Source organism: Felis catus, chromosome B4, assembly GCF_018350175.1.
Source record: "Felis catus isolate Fca126 chromosome B4, F.catus_Fca126_mat1.0, whole genome shotgun sequence".
NCBI lineage: Eukaryota > Metazoa > Chordata > Mammalia > Carnivora > Felidae > Felis > Felis catus.
Genome location: NC_058374.1, coordinates 924,601 through 938,644, shown reverse-complemented (window position 1 = coordinate 938,644; position 14,044 = coordinate 924,601). Strand labels below are relative to the sequence as shown.

General features: G+C 50.6%; 1 protein-coding gene across 14 annotated transcripts in view; it reads left to right on the top strand.

The window, feature by feature from the left end:
- Positions 1 to 14,044, top strand: part of DIP2C (disco interacting protein 2 homolog C) — a 412,960-nt gene that overhangs the window by 196,314 nt on the left and 202,602 nt on the right. For 8 of the 14 annotated variants that reach the window (XM_023256259.2, XM_023256254.2, XM_045060770.1 and 5 more), the window contains exons 2-3: positions 8,841 to 8,912; positions 10,477 to 10,644. In XM_023256259.2, the coding sequence (XP_023112027.1) occupies positions 8,841 to 8,912; positions 10,477 to 10,644 (240 nt within the window). The remainder of the gene's footprint in view (positions 1 to 8,840; positions 8,913 to 10,476; positions 10,645 to 14,044) is intronic. The other 6 variants (XM_023256257.2, XM_023256258.2, XM_045060773.1 and 3 more) reach the window with 2 other exon arrangements.

The following is a 14,044-nucleotide window of genomic DNA, read 5'->3' as shown; positions in this document are numbered from 1 at the left end:
AAATCCCAACAGCCCAGAAAGCAACACAGCTACATAAGTATGCCAAATTAATTTTTGACCAAGGAGCAAAAGCAATTCATTGGGGGAAGGATAAGCTTCTCGAAAATCATGTTGGAACAGTTGGATGTCCGTAAGAAAAAAAATCTAGATCTGAATCCCACACTTACAGAAAAATCTGCTTAAGGATCATAGATGTGAGTGTAAAATGTGAACCTGTGAAACTTATAGCAAAAAATCATAGAAGATCCTCAAGATTTAGGCTTAGGCAAACAGGTTGTAGACTTGAATCTACAAGCACAGTCCCTTCAAAAATTAAGAGAGAAATATTGATGAATTGGATTTCACGAAAATTAAAACCTGCTCTGTGAAAGAGGGTGGACAGACCAGGTACAGATGTGGATAGCATGTGCCACCCACATGCTCAACAACAGACTGGTATTCACACTACATAAAGAACTTTCCGAATTCAACAATATCACTAGAAGTCCAGTGAGAAAATGGGCTAAAGACAGGTACAGACACTTCACTAGAGAGGATGTGCATATGGAAAAAAAAAGACCCATGAAAACAGGCTCGGTATCATTGGGTGTTAGAGAAAAGCAAAGTAAAACCATTTTGAGATGCTGCTGCCTTCCCGTCAGATGGGCCCAAGTAAAAATAGCAGTGGCACCAAGCAGGGTGTGCAGTAGCTGACTTTGGGGACCCTGCTTGGAACCTGTTTCCGTGTTGCCTTGGGTCGCTTTGGCAGGGCACAGGTGGTCAGGTCGCTCACCTTTCTGTGAGCTTCCTCTCGTGACGCTGTGTTGGGGCAGACCAGGCGTCCTCTCGGTTTGCTTTGCCTTGTTGGTATTGCCGCAAAAACAGCCGAGCAGACAACCATAGCTGTAGCGACCCTCAGTGGAGCTGCTTAAATGATTCCGGGAACACTTAAGACCAAACTCTAGGTGAGTGAGGGTGTGTTTATGAAACAGGGAGATAGTACTTGTATGTTTGTGGAAAACTAGGACAGCCTCTCTTTTGGATCCGTGTCTGCTGGCACTCCCGTAACTGATGTGTATAAACAATGGTTCTGAGTTTTGTTTCAGGGACACGATTTTCTGGGTGTTGGGGTTTCTGCACTGGAATGAACTTTTGTAGCTACTAATGGGCCTGTTTTCCTCCTGTTGTCTCAGTAATGAAGCCTTTGATAAACTCCATGGTTTTCTCGTTCTCCTTTGGTGCCCATGTAGCCCTTTCCGACCGGGCGCCGAGGGGTGGAGTTCATAACCACTGCCGGTGCTTGGCCCACACGCCCCGCCTTTGCTGCCTGCTGCGTGCTTGCCACGGGCCACGCCTGAGACCGTCCTGGTCCTAGGAGTGACACGGACATTGTTGGTTCTGTTTGCCCTCTTTCCACTTCTGCAGAAGGTGTGGACACATTTCATGGTGGGACAGTGGGGGGGCTTCAGAGGATGGGCACCTGACGGTCCTGGGTGGTGCCTTCGGCGGGCCTGTGGGCAAGTGCGGTAGCCAGGTCAGGCCACCCCTTCACTGGAAGATGAGCAGGAGGATGGTTACGGGAACTCTGAAGTATAAATGCCTTTATTTGTAAGGTGCCCAGGAAGATCCCGAATCATGAGACAGCCCGTACCCGTCCTTTTCCCTTCTGTGCTTTGTCCCCTCCCAATCCAAGGTACAGACGCTGTCCCTGTCGTTGGGCAGGAGGCTCACTCATGAGGTCTCTGGGGCTTGGATGAGAGAGGGGGGCCAGCCGGGACCCTGCCCTCAGCTCCTTCTGAATTTCTAGCTAGAAATCATGAAAAATGGTGTCCATCACCCAACCTTACCCCTTCCTGCTCTCCCACAGAGAAAGAGTCACAGCATCTAGTAAAACCTGCTTACCTGTGGGACTCGGGATCCACAAAAGTGAGTCCCATCTGGAAAGTGGGAGCAGCTGTGTTTCAGACTTCTGTGGTCTTTTCAGGAACACTGTTCTTGGAGTGTGAGACTGTTTCCTCCTTTTCTGAGGGAAGGATCTCTGAATCTCAGAAAATACCAAGAAAGGACGCTTGTTTAATGTATTTATAGCAAGTGATCACAGCAAGTTGAATGTTCTGGACTGACCGGGCAGGAGGGAGGCCTTGCAGCCAGAGAACAAAGCAGCCTCACACTTACAAAGCCTCCCTCCCCTGCACAGCAGACCTACAGCATCCTAAGAATTTGACAGGTTCTTTTGGGATTCTTGAAGAGCCCTGGTGTCCTGTCCGGCTGGGGGGGGGGGTGCTGGTACAGGGCCCCCTTTACACCTGCAGCTTGGTTGCATATCTATGGCTGCAGGGCTGGGCAGACGCCTCTTGTGTGGTTTGGAATAGAACGGACTTCCAACGGGTTATTTTCTTTAAACCTTCATACAGTTGGAGTTCCTGACAAACCAAAAAAGGCAGCTACAGGGGACACATGATAATATTTAACAACAAAAAGTAAAACCTTAAGTGATAATATCTGAGACCTTATTGGCTAGGATTAGGATTTTATCACAGTGGCACATTTATGATATTTGTCTTTCTGGTCACGGCATTAGCTGAATGCCTTACGGAAGTTTCTGGTCATTCACATAAACATAAAAATACCAATTGTGTTACTTGGTAGTTCTTCAGAGTCTTTTCCCATCATACTGAGTGTTTAAATAGGCCTTGGTGATTTTGCATTCATACAGAAGGGACTGTCTTCACCCCAATCACCTTACGTAAAATGCCCTATGGAATTCAAGTTTCTGAACTTTACACTGGAAGTGTGGCTTCCGTCTTAGAAAACTTGGGGGCAGTGAAAGCAGCCCTGCATCTAGATGGCGTCAGAGGAAGCGTCGTGGCTGTGGGGTGTGTGTTGGCAGGACATGGGGCCACACTCTGTGAGGACGTACGGGCCCCGCCAGGGGGCTTGGTGTCCACCCTGAGTGCGGTGACCAGCCTTCCATGTGCTGAGTACTGTGGTCCCATGGCCGTGTTGCCCTTTCAGTGAGGACAGGCACTGGGCTGGAGGTCATGGGCTGCAAGTGGCCGTCCAGAAGACGTGGGACTGTTGGCCCAGGTGGCGGTGTCAGGGAGAGAGGAGAAGCAAGTGGACGCTTTAGAGGGCGTGATGTTGCGTTTCCTCAGTGTTTCTGCTTCGGTAAACGGCCTGTCTTTGGCCTCCTCTCCTGGGAGGGTCCTTTTATGGCTGCTTGCTGCCTGTTGGCCGCATGCTAGTGAGCTGAGCAGGTGCTTGGAGGTCTTCCGGGGTGGGAACGCTGCCTGGGCACCCCAGTGTCCCTCACAGTATGAACGGGTCACAGATCACGGAAAGTGTTTGTGGGGCTGAAAGTACCTTCTCCCGTCTGCTGGTGCTCACTGAGACCTTTCCCATCCCTTGTATTTGACCTTTTCCACTGCAGTAGAAGGTAGTAGATATTATTTTTTTTTAATTTTTTTAATCTTTATTTTTGAGAGAGGGAGAGAGAGAGAGAGAGAGAGTGTGTGTGTGGGGGGGGAGGGGCATAGAGAGAGGGAGACACAGAATCCAAACCAGGCTCCAGGCTCTGAGCTGTCAGCACAGAGCCCGACATGGGGCTCGAACCCACAAACCGTGAGATCGTGACCTGAGCTGAAGTCAGACGCGCAACCGACTGCACCACCTAGGTGCCCCGAAGGTAGTAGATATTGTTACCGGTATTTTAAAAACGAGAGAGGTGAGGCCTGGGGAAGTAAACTGACCCTCAGGGCCCCCAGCTGTGTTCAGGGACAGAAGGGGTCCCGGGTCTGTGTGCTCCCACCACCTTGGACAGGCGGGTGCAAGCACGGACGCCACAGTCTCTTTCTGCAAAAAGCTCAGCACAGAGTGGCTAACACGCCTCCAGCAGCCGGGCCGGGGGGAGAGTGCCTTCCAGGGTGCTCCTGATACCTTATAAAGCCATCGGCCCAGGAGCGGGATGTTAGGAAGGTTCCTGACAGCTGTAAAATTCCAAACATGGGAATGATTGCCTTGTTACATAAGCATTCGTTCCAGCTTCAGATGAAGAATCAAAGTCCTAATGCTGGGAATGGAAACCATCCCATTAGGCTGGTCTGTTTACTCTGATCCCAGCCTGGCTCTGTGGCCTGAGTTTCGCTCCTAGGGAGCATCCTGTCACCTTGAGATGTCTTGGTGGTCCAGGCTCCCCCTTCCCAGCCAGGCATCACAGGGCCAGTGGCTCTGCACAGACCCTCGTGGGGCCTGAGTGTATGGTGCGAGGCTGGGTCGGAAAGATGGGGGCCTGCGGTGTCTCCTTCAGCCCTGCATTTGCTTGGCTTCTTTTCAAGGACTTGGGGGTTCACCTGAACCTCTGGGCTACGATGGTAATAAGAGGATGCTTCCTTTGGGGAAGGTGAGAAAGGTCTCTGTTCAGTGTTGCTCAGCTATGTATCGGTAGTTTTGCCTTACTTGGCTTTTTGTTTAGGTTCAGAACTTGTCTGCAAACCTTTTTTTTTTTTTTTTTTTTTTTTTTTTGGTACTGAAAGACATAACTTCAATTTCTTATGAAACTTTAAGTTTTATTGAGCTTCTTGGAGGATGACAATATGGAAATTTTTGATAAAGTGGGAAGTATTTCAGAAGATCGGTTGCGTTTTCTTCTCACTGAGAAAGGACGATTTCTGCACTTTTGTGTCCTGTGTTCTTACTCCTGAAAGGAGAAAGGCGTTACGTGGGCGGGTGTCTTCAACACAGGAGTATGGAAGTATGCCGTTTGGATTTTATGTGGCAAATACTTGAGCAAGGGTTGGTGTGGCAGGAAGGAGTGGCTCCTCCCAGGGTGGCCCTTCTACTCAGAGTCACGGTTTTACCCTGAAGGCTGCATGCTCACCACAGATCCAGGGTGAGGAGGAGAGAGGAGTGCCCATGGAGCCTTCAGCCTGGATGATGAGAGAAGGAGAAGCGTGTTTTCACGGTGGTGTCGCATCATGGCACGGATTGTCAATCAGCTTTGGGCAGAGACTGGGGAGGCGCCCTGGGAGGACGGAGTCGCGTGTGAAGCCAGCCAGCTCGTGTCCATCGTGTGTACCCCTTCATCCTTTTTCCTTCCATCGCTCCATCCATCCTCCTCTCATCGGTCAGTCATCTCTCTCCTCTTGCTCCAACTTACGTGTCTTCGTTACTGTATCAGCGCAGAAAAGCTCACTGGCAGAACGTAAGAGCCCCTGGCGAGAAAATCTGCCTGTATAAACTCACAGTGAGAGGTTGCTACAGATTGATGCTAAAGTAGTTGCAGAGTTCAAAGTAACTGGACTTTCTCCATGGAAAAGCGGCAACGTTTTTAGCCCTGATGCTTGGGGCGCCTGAATGACCCTGGGCCCTTGGCACAGACACTGGATCCTTTCGGGGAACACACCCTGAAGCTGTGGTCTCAGACACCCTAATAATGGAGTCATTGAGCATCCCTCTCTGCCTCTTCCCCAAATGATCCCCAAACAGTTAAATAATCACCCTCTGTGTGCCCGGATGATGAGCACAGACTCTGTCCAGCTGTTTATTGGAAGTCACTCTGTGACATTCATGTCCAGTGCTGGCTTGTGTGACTAAACCCACTGACACGCGGTGCCTGTTTGTGAAACAGTGGGTCTGGGGCTCAGCTCTGTAGGACGCTAGTCCTGACGGCATTGCCCGTATTCTGAGGGAGTCACTTGCGTATGTGACAGGAGTAAGCTGGCAGCAGCTGTCCAAGGCCTCGTGAGGAAAGCACTACCATGACTCGTGCAGAGTTCTCTGCGGCCGGAGCCCAAGGCCAGGATGGTCCTGCGGGGGGAGGCATGTCATGGGCAAGTGGCCAGAACACCGACCACGTCCGTGTTGGCTGGAGTGGAAGGTTTCAGGTGTGGCTTCGGTGGGAAGTTGTTTGCGATTTGGTCAGAGTTTGTTTTCTTAGATCTGGGGACCTGGGCCGGAAACAGGAGCACCGTTTGTCTGTTTCTCGCCTGTCAAATCAGTAGTTCTCAGGATTAAAGGCTCTTTGGGACGCGTGGGACAGGGGCTGTGGAAACTTGTCTGTCGTGGTGTGGGCCGTGCGGTCCGGGCTGTGGTGCACACAGGGGGTGCAGCTGTGTGCCAGGAAAGCGTTGTGTGCAAAAACAGTCTGCAAGCTGGATTTGTCGTTTGCCGCCCCCTCATTTAGATGAAGTGATTTAATAAAAAGTGTCTCTCTTTCCACGCCTGTAGGTTTTAAGAGCTGGTAGCAACCTGGGGTCTCTGAGAGTGGTATCTGGAATCCCCTGTGAGCCGGGTGCTTGTGAGCATGATTTCATAGTGGGGCTGGAGCGAATCACCTGCTCAGAAGCACTGACTCCTCCCACCATCCAGCCCCTTCCGAGCCGGGCCAGGAACCTGGGTAGAGATGCTCTGGAGAACAACACTGACGTCTTCTGACTTCATGAAGAGTGAAGAGTGTGTTTTCACCTGGAAAGGGCTTATCTTCCTTGAGGCCTAAAGTCTTAATGATGGGAGCTTCCTGAAGTGACACAGAGTTAAAACTGAGTTTCCTTGTGATTGGTCTCTGCCGACAATTAGGTGCAGACTTCCTTCCCCCACACGTAGATGTTCATCTGAGAAGTTTTTGAAACTTGAGCTGAATTTTGGGTACAGAACACACCATGAAAGGTGCTGGCCTACCCTGCTGGGACTCAGGTGTAGGACCCTGCAGAGTACAGGTAAACAGCAGGTGTCTACCTCGTGCTCAGGGCGCTGTGTGTGCCGTGGTCCCAGCCGTACACCCTCACCTGTGCCTTCCTCTTCCTGTCCCTGATTTCATCTCCCCTCCCCTCCCTTGCAGGGAGCAGACGGGCTCTGAGTCCGGGAAGGGCTGACATGAGCCACGGCGGATGCAGGAGCCGTAAATTACAAGGGAACTGGCTTCCTCGATGGCGTTCTTTTCAGAGAACGTTGGGGAAGCATGCGTGGTGAGGGACAGCGAACCCAGGGGCTGAGAGAAGGCGTGGTGGTCCTGCTGTCCTGTCATCTGTCATCTAAGGGGGGGGGGGGCTCCTCCTTGTCTGTGAGCAGGACTGGGAGCTTCAACCGTCCCCTGGGGCTTGACTGCTTTTCTTATTCTGCCCTCAGGCAGATTGATGTGAAGCAGCCTGAGGGCCTGGTTCCCCATGGACCACCCTCCCCCTCCTCGGCCGCTGTGGTCCTACCTTGACCACACAGCTTCCAGGCATCGCTGGGATTCCTCCTACAGATTGGTTTTATCCTGTTTTTCCAAAGCCAGATGGCTCCTTGCCTTTAATGTTTGTTTGTTTTTTTAAGTTTATTTATTTATTTTGAGAGAGAGAGTGAGTGCTCGGGCACACAAGCAGGGGAGGGACAGAGAGAGGGAGAAAAGGAGAGAGAGAATCCCAAGCAGCACTGTCAGCCCAAAGCTTCATTTGTGGCTCCAACTCCAGAACCGCGAGATCATGACCTGAGTCGAAATCAAGTGTCAGATGCTTACCTGACTGAGCCACGCTGGTGCCCCTCGTCTTTAATGTTAAGAGGCGTGGTAGTCGTGGGCAGAAATCAGAAGGCATGGCCCATGACTGCCACTTCTCAGCCAGTATCCTAATTCGGTAACTTACTCTGTTTTCCTGGTAAATCACAAACATGCTCCAGAGTGTGTATGTGCACACGGGATGTTTTGGTTGTTGAGATTTTAGACAGCCTTTTAAAACTTGATGGAGCGTCTCCAGAAGCAACTGAGCAGACTTGGGGCCTTAACTGTGTTATGTGTGCAGCCATAGCACATACACTTAAGGGCCGCAGACCGTCTGTGTGTCGACAGTGGCCGCTGACACGCCGTCGCATCGGAAGTGCTCATCGTGGATGGTGGGATACGTTTTCCAGAAACTTTGGTTGTTTAAAAACTAGGTGTGTGTTTCACCTGGCACACAGCCTGCAAAGTGAGCTGTGAGTTTGTCGGGTCGGTCACGGGCAGTCTTTATACAGGGTGCTCGTGGTTTGCTCAGATTCGGTGAGCATATGTCACTAGGAAAAGCAAATTCACCAATTTGTGTATGACTCATAACTTCTCATTTGCTGTATTTTTATTAAAACTTGAGTTTTTAAGCTCTTCTGGGAATGATGGCTTGTTCCGAATATTAGGAAAAAATAATCACAAAACGTTCAGGGACAAACCCAGCATTTTGTGTGTGTTAGTGCTTCCACTTTGTCCTTGGTACTCCGCATTTGGGGAAAAGGTCAGCATGGTGAGCCCCCTTGTTCTTCTGTGTGTGAACCTGTGGCTTTAAAATTTTAATTTATGCTTTAAGGATAAGCACCTTGCTTGCATACTTTGGATTTTTGTAGGTCCCACATTTTCTTGCTCTGTTTTATCTCATGTTTCATCTGGTCTGAGTCATTTATTTCATAAACACCCTAGCAGTTGAGTGTCTGTGGGACCAACAAGCAGGTCAGTCAGTGGAGGAAAATCCTAATCAGCAATGGTTTTGGTGGACATCTATCCCCAGCGTAGATGCCTGCAGTTTCCTGTTGGCTAAGCTATTGGGAGCCGGGTAGACTGGGGGCCTTTCTGCTCGGCCCATGTGAATAAAGTCACAAGACTCACTCTGGGCCCAGTCAGAGCCGGAGCCTTGTGAGGAGGGTCTGGGACAAATGTGAGCCTAGCGAGGATTTTTATGTGTCTTAGATGACTCTGTGAGGGTGGGGAGGGCCAAGGTGAATGACATATGGTGCTTTCTCCTTTGAATTATAAGTACAAGGCAAACAAGACACAAAGGAGGTAACTTGCGACGTCTTAGAGCCCATTGAGTGACCTGCTCGTCACTGAGACCATGCTGAATGCCTCTTTCCTTCTCTTACAGGTGACATCACCCAAAAAGGATATGAAAAGAAGAGGTCAAAACTAATTGGAGCCTACCTGCCCCAGCCTCCGAGTACGTACCTTCCATGAGTACATAAAGCGTCTAATTTTAAGAGTTAAGTGTGACACGAGAGAGAAACTGCTGAGTGCAGACCCTTCCTCTAGCCCAACTTGCACGAAAGTCACACTTCTGATGTGCGGGCCACGTCAAACTCTTCTGTGTGGTTGCTCATGTTTTGTGGATACAGGGGGGCACACGTGACTTTTCTATAAATGTGTGCAATAAATTTAGTAGGTATTTCATCTGTAGAAGGCAAGAATATGTTGATTAAAATGCTTATTGTAACCATAAAAATATGAACATTATGATGTAAACATAACTTTTGGTTTAGTGAGTTAAAAATTATTGCTATTGATTATAGTTTATATTAAGCCAAGGTTTTTGTTGGTGTCACAGGGGGGCAGATCTAGAATCTAGAAACTGAATGACATCCTGCCTGGGATTATGAAATGGTAAAGGTTGGGTGTGTTCTGAAATGTGATTGTAAAATGCTGTGGATCTTCCCCTGAAGTACAAAGTCTGTTTCACTCAGGTGTTTCCTGTGCGGAGGTTTGTAGAATCTCTGTGCACTTGAGATGCATTCTGCGCATTTCAGGGAAAAGAAACTGCTACCAGGCTGGAGTTCCAACACGTTAGTTCTGATGGAGTTGTGGTTCAGTCAGAGGTGACCTTGAAAATCGGCTAGGCTTTAGGAATGGTTCCAGGCTGACCCAAGTCCTCAAGAATAAAGGATAGCAACCTAAATCTCGAAGGTGCTTCCTGAACTCCTCGTTTTCACTGTTGAAACAACATGTGTAAAGCCCAGTGAGAGGTTCAGATCTGCAGGTGCACACAGCGTACAGACCCCCGCTCTGCCCCTCTGCTCTCCAGGCTATGGCATGTCCAGCTGGTGTTCCGTTAGCTTGGCAAGGGGCGCGTCCCACAGAGCACGTTCCAGGGAACTGAATTCGTGTGTTGAGTCTCCATTGTGTTTGTAGTTTTGTTTTGATTCTGTGTATTTTTCTTTCCTTCCTTGATACTTAAGAAGATAATGTAAAGGTGGGCGTGTTGTGTTGGCCTGACTTAGCCGATGGGCTGGATTTTCCTGTTGTCTGGCTCACGGAAGGAAGAAGCTCGGTTCTATTCAGTGAATTAAAATCGAATCCGATTTCTGGCTGGCTGACACCCATGTGTGAGAGGCTTTCAGAGTAGATGTGGGCCGATGGCCAGACGGTTTTCTAACAGAACCGCCAAGCTGTTGGCCGTTTCCTTGGCCCGTCCTTGTGAATTCCTTTCTGCAGGAGGCGCCTCCACATTTTGGAGGAGGGCTGCTCGGGGGCAGATGTGGGCTCTTGACATTGTTGGGTTTTAATTCCTGTGACGGTGCCGCCCGTCCCCAGAAGGCATTCTTGAGCCGCGGTGGTGCAGAGGACATGGTTGACCCGTGTTGGCTGGGCGTTGAGGGTGGCCCTGTGTCGCGTGGTCCTTTGGTGTTCTTTGTGCCGTTCTGCATGGGGTCGGCAGCTCTGCTCAGTGCTGTAACAAATTTTAAAAAAACTAAAGTTTGCATTAATTAGTTTTTTTCAACTTGTTACAGCAGCGAATGGAGCTGCCGTGGTCCGGTGTAGACTGCAGCACAGTGAAGGAGCCCCGGGAAGAGCGCTGCACTCCGGCAACATCGGGGTGTGTGACATCCGAGAAGCCGCGGTCAGAGAGCGGGCGGCCAGCACCGCGGGGAACCGGCCGCTGTTTTACTTTCGCTTCGGTGAGCGCACTCCACTGAGAGAGACCCGGAGGGGGGCCTCCCGGGCCGGCCTCCCCCTGCCGCCGCCGTGCACACCCAGCGTGGGGGACCGGAGCCGCGTGCAGGCTCAGGCGGGGCTCCGGGCTTGAGCCCCAGCCTCCAGGCGAGCTCCTGTGACTCAGCCAGGGCCCCACCGCCCCTCGGTCACAGAGCTTGTCACGATCCCCGGACCCTGATTGTCCCGCTGCCTCAGGGCCCAGTTCTGAGTCTTTCCTGTGAAAATATAATACCGTGTTTTACAATCCTATTTCCGCAGTTGGAGCACCATTTACAAAACACTAGAGAAAGAAGAATGCGTGACAAATCATAAAATTCTAGTTGAAATGGTTGGTCCTCCGCCACCCTATGTCCCTGGCCTCAGCGAGGGTGTGCTGGGCCATTCTGGCCCTGAGCTCTGCTTGGGGGCGAGTCTGCCCTGCAGCACCGTCAGGTTCCCAGAGGGCACCATGCCACTGGGAAATAGGAAAACCGAGCCAGTGATCCTCGAGTGTATACTCAGAGGTAATGAGCCTATTCAGAGGCCGGAGTTACTTCAGTGGGCAATATTTTGAATATGAGAAGCCCCAGTTTGAGTTCAGTGCATCTTTTAGTAGAAAAAGAAAACACGTTTGTAAGCTTTAAGTTTACCCTTAGGGTTTAATCCCAAATAAAAGCCATTATTTGAAAATCAGGAAGAAATAGAGAAATTTAGTGTTGCGTTGGCCCTAGGGTCTCAGAAGAGGCCTTGGCTGTGGCTCCTGCCCCTCTTCTCTGGACCAGCTTGGGGACAGAGGCGGGGAGTGGGTGGAGGAGTTGGCTCTAGCTGCGGGGCCCACATCACGGTTTACGTAAGCCGCGGGCGCCTGACCACAATGTGGGGAGGCAGCACCTGTCTGGGGCCGCTGCTCTGGGTGCCTGGGTCCCCCACCTCCCATGCCCCCAGGGAAGGGAAGGCAGGTCCCCCCATGGTTCTAAGCTCGGGAGACCAGGTTCCCTGTCAGTTTCGCAGTTTTCTCTGCTCGTCTTTGTTTCTGAGAAACTGCTGGGGTGAGCAGTTGTTCCTTATGTGGAACTTTGGGGAAGTAGCATGGAAAGCAACAGCTTCTCAGAGTGTTATTCCTTGACGAGCTCAGTCTGAGAAGTCATTCTTTTGGGGTAGGATCTCATGAAAAGCATCTTGTTTGTAGTGACCCTAACCCACCCTCTGCTTTTTTACAAGGGGATTTGTGTTTTGACGAACTTTTTTTTTTTTTTAACACATTATTTTTACTTACCAGAGAAAATATTAACACTTCTGTAAAGTATGCTACAAATATTCCTAAGATGTGGTTTGGGACGCACAGTTCTGAATCAGAATGGCTTGTGCAGGCATCCAGCGTCTGAGCCCTGGTGCCAGAGTCTGGGGACTGTGCTCCCTACACAGGCTGCTTCCTGGTCCCGTCTGCCCAGGAGATAACCGTGTTTTTGGGGAGCAGTGTTGAGCACTGCCTTAAATCCAGATGAGAAAAAGTGTGCCAGACGCTAGAAGGAAAGATGAAAATTGTGTGTTTGATGAAGGGTCAGAAAGAATACGTTAAAGATCATTTGCAAGGAGAAAATCTTAAGACATTTGGTACTAGTGCTCCGTTATGTAGCACCTCTCTCACTCATTCCTAAACCTGATGAAACTTAAAAAACGGGAGAAAACTCCACTGTACCAGTCTCTTCGGGCATATCTTCTATCACTGAGTCTTCACGGCCCCTGTGACAAGGCCATGGGGACGTAAAGTAGTAAAATTCCGGTTACCATAAGTAGTGAAACTTTCTCAACCAGATACAGTTCCTCTTTCTAATAACGTGTATGTTAGCTGGATTTTACTTTCCTTGGGACCGTCCGGGCGTATTTCCCAGTGGTGAGTGGTTTATGTGGGTCTGGTCTACTCTGTGCCCAGCCTGCCTTTCCTTGAGTGGCTCAATTATGAGGATTTCCCGTGACTGCGTGGTTGTGGAAATCTGGGTGAATTCTGATAATGAGAACAGGGAGCTAGTCTGTCTGTTGCTTTCCTGCTCCCTGGGAACCGGCCGTGGGACCCGCATGAATGGCCCCCTCGCAGGGGGGACCTCTCTCGGTTAGGTTAACTGTACCCCGTTTGCTCCTACCAGAGACGGCGGATGGCCATGCGCAGAGTGTAGCCGGGTCTGGGTCAGGAGGGCCTGGCACACGGCAGTCCCAGCTGCTCTGCAGCTCCACGCACCTTCCTGCTGCTGGACTCTGTCTGACGGTCACCCGTTTCCAAGGCCGGCTTTCTGCGTGTGCCGGTGCCCTCTGCCTGCATCTGCGCGTCATTTGAAGCTCATGTCAGGTGTCACTTCTGCAAGGATCCCTGGGGTTAGAACAGGCCCCTGAACAGCATCCTACTTCTGAAATGATTACGAAGTTGTAGGTTGGTGGTGGTTCAATATGAGATGATTCCACCCCCGCCAGGATGAACGAGTAACCATCTGCACGTTACAGGCCATTTGCTGGGGGGCAGGCCACCTATACAACCACGCAGGTAGCAGGCAGGGCCCTGCCGCGTGTCCTCCTGGCCACAGACCACATGTGGCAGGGAAGCAAATGTGTCTGGCAGGTGCTGGTGCTCAGTGGGTCTCGGGGAGCCCAGCTGAGGGCAGAGGTCGTGGCCAATGTGGTGCTTAGCTCTGTACGATGCCTCGAACATCCAGACAAATGGACCTGTCAGTGCCGTAGCTGTCTCCTATCTGTGAGCACAGCTCTATTTGATTTCCAGTTTGGGTACATTTAAGTGGTAAACGGTGACACGTAGTGCTCTCCTTGTTTCCATACCTTAGTGGTTAAAGAGTAACACGATTTGGGGCCTCTGCACACTAGTCAGTTGAATTGTGTCTTATTATTATTATCGTGAATCCTGGATTTCAGCTCAACAACCCCGGTGTTGAGAGCTTCAACTGCAGACCCACCATCCTGACGACAGGCCTGTGTGGAGGCAGCTGTACCTGAAACCCAGCTAATGAGGAGTCTGCTGGGTTTGCAGGTTTGTGAAGGAGTCTCCTGCAAGGGGCAGAGCTCCCAGCTTGTGAATTGTGCAATTTATAGTCTCACAGGAGATGAACTTTCTCGTCCTGTGTTGAAGGATATAGACCGGAGTGTTTTGCCATTGTGTTCCAGAGTCAGAGGATCAAGTGTGCCGGTGCTGTGGTCTCCCTGAGACTGGGGGCGGCCGGTTTTGGTTCTTCACACGAACAACTGCTGTGCTTCTCTGGTGCCCGGTGCACGATTTGGCCCAGGCCGTCTTTCTGTAACAGGAGTTAGAGTCTCCCAAAGTGCATCCCTCGGCCCAGAAGCCATGTTTGCCTGTCCCAACCTGGGCTTCAGGGGCACAAG